The sequence below is a fragment of the Helianthus annuus genome, chromosome 4, assembly GCF_002127325.2.
Source record: "Helianthus annuus cultivar XRQ/B chromosome 4, HanXRQr2.0-SUNRISE, whole genome shotgun sequence".
Classification (NCBI taxonomy): Eukaryota; Viridiplantae; Streptophyta; class Magnoliopsida; order Asterales; family Asteraceae; genus Helianthus; species Helianthus annuus.
This window is the reverse complement of record NC_035436.2, coordinates 22,714,692-22,719,966: the sequence shown is the minus strand read 5'-3', so window position 1 is coordinate 22,719,966 and position 5,275 is coordinate 22,714,692. Positions and strand designations below refer to the sequence as shown.

At 32.9% G+C, this 5,275-nt stretch overlaps 1 protein-coding gene across 1 annotated transcript; it reads right to left on the bottom strand.

Annotated features, from left to right (window-relative positions):
• Positions 1 to 630: 630 nt before the first annotated feature.
• On the bottom strand, positions 631 to 4,860 carry LOC110933076 (protein FAR1-RELATED SEQUENCE 5-like). Its single transcript, XM_022176316.1, has 10 exons — positions 4,847 to 4,860; positions 2,852 to 2,993; positions 2,237 to 2,319; positions 1,739 to 2,133; positions 1,498 to 1,570; positions 1,286 to 1,419; positions 1,066 to 1,190; positions 903 to 938; positions 758 to 809; positions 631 to 647 (listed from the first exon to the last, which is right to left on the bottom strand). The coding sequence occupies exons 1-10, from the start codon at positions 4,858 to 4,860 to the stop codon at positions 631 to 633; spliced, it is 1,071 nt and encodes a 356-aa protein (XP_022032008.1).
• Positions 4,861 to 5,275: the final 415 nt, after the last annotated feature.

The window sequence follows — 5,275 nt, the reverse complement described above, 5'->3', positions numbered from 1 at the left end:
CAAATCCAGACATAATTGATGACGATAGTTCTGAGACCAATGACGAAACAGGCAAGTAACAATTATTACTTGAATAACAGTTTTGAAAGCAAACAATAAATTTTTTCGACTTTTGGTTACAGATTCTGAAGTGTCATTGAATGTGGATCGAGTTAATACATTATCAGAAATGGATGCTGAACTAGAAAGACAATTAGGTAAGACAAATGTATTTTCATAGATCATTAAAAAATAAAATAAACTTGTGGTTAAATTCTTTGATTTCAACAGAAAGTTCAGTGAACCTGAAGATGGTTTTAAGAAGACAAAGGAATGAGATGATTAAAGAATTGCTTGCAGGTTTGTAATAAAACACATCATAAAGTTAGATGTTTACACATGTGTAAATAGTCATATTTAATATTGAATTTGTGTAATTAAGACACTTACACATGTGTAAGTAAGCTATTTACACATGTGTAAGTAAGCTGTTTACACATGTTTAAGTAGGCTGTTTATACATGTTTTTAACTGCTTTCTATTGTTTTAACAGAAAAAAGGGAAAAACAGATGGTGAAAAAGGCGGCAGAAGTTGATTCGGTTTTATGCTCAGAAACCCGTTGCCGGTAGCGTTGACCATCAATTGCTATCTCAAAACACAACATAAACTGAACCAAAGTATTCGATGTGCTAGAGTTTACCTTAAAAAATGCATTTGAGCTTTCGCATCTAGACGCTGTTTTCATTAAACAACACATTGGTATGTCCCTAAAATAACCTGGGACCCACTGATCTCTAATAGAAAACATATCAGACAACCACTTGTGACGCTGCAAGTTGCAATCATTTATCAATAACTCCCATCGCTTCTCAAACGTGGCAGGAGTGATAAAAACATTCCAGACCAACTTATGTATACGTACCCTCAAGTTGGTATTCTGTAACACATCACCATCAATCTGTAGATAGATTTTTTAAAAATAAAATACCATTATTACACAAGTTTAATAAAAACACATAAACTAGAAAAACATAAATGCACATGTGTAAAACTGACAAGATTAATTATTTTTAAATTAAATGTACCTTATGAGGAAGTTTATCCATAATATGCCACATACATAGACGATGGACAGATTCATTGAAAACTTTAGCTATGGCTTGTTTCATTGCCGGGTCTTGGTCGGTTAACACTAGCCTCGGTTGTTTAACTGAGAATTAATAAAACAAAGTTACGCTATTCTTATGGTGTAAAACATAAACTTTGTGAAGCAAAGTTACACATGTGTAAAATAGAAACACTTACCATGTGCTTCAAGAAATTGTTCCAACATCCATGTGAACGACTCAATAGTTTCATCATAAAGAAGAGCAGCCGCAAATGTTACGCAATTCTTATGGTGATCAACCCCCGTAAAAGGAACAAAAATCATATTATACCTACAAGATAATAATAAATAAAAAATCAAAAAATACACAACTGAAAATAGGAAAAAAAACAAACAAACAAATTCTTACTGGTTAGTACAGTAGGTGGCATCAAAAGCTAATACTTCGCCAAAAACTCTGTAATTGCACTTCATAACCTCATCTGCCCAAAATAAGGACCAAAGCTCTCCATGACGAATTATGTAATGGCAAAAGTAATTTTCTATATTAACTTTCCGTTTATCCATCATATTTACAACCATTTGAGCATCTCCTTAACCAATGAAAGCTCTTAAATCCTTGCTGAAATTTTTATATTCTATCCTGGTACCACGGACGTTGTGTTGTCCCCCTTTCAAAACAGCTTGCATCTTAAAGGCAGTTGACGGGCCAACTTTAGCTAAACTTAGCCTATGAATGAAATCTTGGTCGCTAAATTCTAGTTGCCGCCTCTTGCGCGTCAAATCCATGTTCTCAATTGAAACTAACGGGTGATTATGAGACTCAACAAATTCATATAACCGTAAACCAGGATAACCCTTGAAAACTTTAACCTTTATTTTAGCTTTACAGTCTGAAAACTTGTAATTACTGCTACGAGGCAACTTGGAAGATGACTTTAAAAGCATTGAATCAACATTTTGGCAATTGGGCTTTCCCGATCTACTACAAAGAACATACCTAAGTCTAACAGTACCATCTTTTGATTTCTTAGTTGTCGACAACCTAATATCAAACCCAGCTTTCTCAGCATATGGCTATACATGGAAATTGCATCTTCCTCTTTTGCAAATACCGTACCCAAAACAGGTCTATACGCTTCCAATACATTGGGTATCCAATATCTAGTGTCATTCGGCGAATGATAATAAGTACTACGAACCGATTCCTAAAAATCTTGTATATGTGGCTCTACAATAACATAAAATAGAATATATGGAACATCGGATTATGATATGATAAAGACTTGGCATCAATAACACAAAGAATAGCACAAACAGTTACACGTGTGTAAATATGAACAAGATGAAAAGAAAGCAATCAGCAGTTACACATGTGTAAATCTCAACAGGATGCTTTTACAAATTACACATGTCTGCTTTCAAGATCTTAAACAACCACGCAAGCCTCATTTGTTTGTATGCGATTACACATGTGTAACGCAGAACAGCAAGTCATGAAACTAATTTAAGTCGAAACTATACAACATAAATGATAAAACATCAAGGCACACACAATTCAGAAGAATAAACACTCATATTGATATTGCATTAAAATAAGAAACAACTACACAAATAAGTACAATAAAAACAAATACATACACACTAAAATTACTTGAAAAACATGTTGAACCCTAGACTTTTATTTTTTGGACAATTTCTAGCATCATGATAACCCCAAACACCACAAATTGTACAATAACGTTTATCCATCATCTGTGAACATCTAGAGTAGTAGTACCTTCTTCATCAACAACATTGGTATTAATATAATTGTCCAGTGCATCATCAGAGCTATTGTTCGGTGCATCAACAGAGCTGGACACATTCGACATCATGTTGTTTTGCCACTGAACAGTTGATTGACTGTAATTAAACAAACAACAACAAATTAGGGCAAATTATAAGAAAACAAAACCGAGTTCATACATGCAAATAGAGAAATCGATGATAAATACAGAACTGGTTGAATATTAAAAAGGCCTAAAATCGTTGAATTGATCAAACGATGAAGTCATGAGTTGGTAAGTGGGTGATTTCAGATTTGTGATTTGGTAAGTGGGTGATTTCATTGATTTGAGATCTTGATTTGGTAGGTGGGTGAGATCTGGGTTTGTTGAGATCTTCATTTGGTAAGTTGTATTTTGCTACATATTTATCTACAGATACACATCAATTCGTGTATAAAAAAAGAAGATAAGTATATAGAACCTTTTATTGAGAATTGGGTTCCACCTTGAGTTCTAGAATTTCTCCTTCTTGAATTTGCTAATGATCGGAGATAATAGAAATGATTCGTATCCACCGACGATCAGAAACAATGACGATGGTTTGTGTTTGTAGGCTATCGGAGACAACAACGACAGTTTTAAGCGGGGGAAATTGTGACTTAACTAGCGGCTTGTTTCATTGGGTTATACAATTACCAATTTAACCTTTCATTAAAACACATGGAAAATAAAATGAGTGGCTGAGATTTGTTCTCATGGTTCTCACAAAAGATGAATGTTCTCATTTAAACTCTCTCCTATATATATATATATATATATATATATATATATATATATATATATATATGTATATATATATATGGAAGGGTTTAAATGAGAACGCTAAATATTGTGAGAACTGTGAGAACAAATACTAAACCCTAAACACTAAACCTAAACCCTAATTCTAAACCCTAAAGCTAAACCCTAATTCTAACCCCTAAAGCTAAACCCTAATTCTAAACCCTAATGCTAAAACCTAAAGCTAAAGCTAAACACTTAATGCCAAACCCTATGCAAACCCTAAAGTTAAAGTTAAACCTAAAAGCTAAAACTAAAATGCTAAACCCAAAAGCTAAACACTAAATACTATTGCTAAACCCTAATGGTATACCCTAAAGCTAAACCCTAAACCCTAAGGCTAAACCCTAATGCTAAACCCTAAATACTAATGCTAAACCCTAAATAACACTTATTTTTCAATTTTAAACATGTATATACATATATGTATATTTGACAATATACACACATATATATAGTTAAAAGATTAGCAATATACACATGTGTATAAATCTCAAAAAATAAAAATTAAAAACAAAATTTAAAAAAAAAAATTAAAAATTAAAACCTTATAGAAAAACCTCTGATTTTCCAAAAAAAATTGCATTTTTTTACATTTTTTTTTGCATTTTTTTGCTTAGGGAAAATGTGTGGTCTAGAATGCTTCTCAAGTTTCTCAATTAGCCTAGTACTTCTCACATGATCCTTATCCTATATATATATATATACGGTTTCATCTGATTTTGGTTAATGGTTGAATGTTGTTTAGGGTTTATAATCCACGCTCAGAATATGATATTGAAGCAACCGGAGATCTTCTTGATGACGTAGCTGCTTCTAAAATGCATTATGAGGAATTTTGATTAAATCTTTATTTCCGGTCTTGTAGCTTGCATTATGCTATGTTTTTGTATACTTTTATTTTCTCCAAATCAGTTAGTCTGTTTTGTATGATTTGTTCTCGAACATGTTAACAGGAAGACATTGAGAAAACATGTATTTTAGGTATTGAAACATGGTTTAATGATATTATTGTTGAGACGTTAAGATCTATTATACACATGCTACATGTGGCTGATGGATCGAATAATAGCTTTAGTCATTAAAAAATCTGTTACAATCAGAATTTTGACCTTAGTATGTTTTGATATATTATATCTTAAAGTATACCTTAGTGAGGCCATTCGATCTTCAAGCTCTACTTAATATATTTAGAACTGGGGTTGCGTTTTGCAGGATGATGTGCAACTCGAAGATGTTGGAATTTAGCTCGAACCCTTCAATCTTGAACAAGAAAGGAATGAAGGTTATTTTGACCAGACAGGAATGAAGGTTATTTTTACGCTCAATCTTCAAGTATCTTTGTAGGATGCATGGCTTGATAGCATCGATTCTAATCCAAATATTGCACAAAGACAATCTATGGCCACATACATTAAAGTTGAAGCTGCTGACCTTACAAGTCATTCTATAGGGAAGATTAAGAGACGGACTGCTGATGTGCTTGAACCAGGGGAAACGGTAAGTTTCTTGTGATGACACAATCACGTTAAATTCATATTATCATTGTGCCGGTAATCTCATCTCAATGATAATTCT

Coding starts and splice junctions, on each gene's coding strand:
- LOC110933076 (XM_022176316.1), bottom strand. Junction 1,571..1,738: donor GGGACAACACAACGTCCGTG/GTACCAGGATAG, acceptor TATTTTGGGCAG/ATGAGGTTATGAAGTGCAAT. Junction 1,420..1,497: donor GCCACCTACTGTACTAACCA/GTAAGAATTTGT, acceptor ATTATCTTGTAG/GTATAATATGATTTTTGTTC.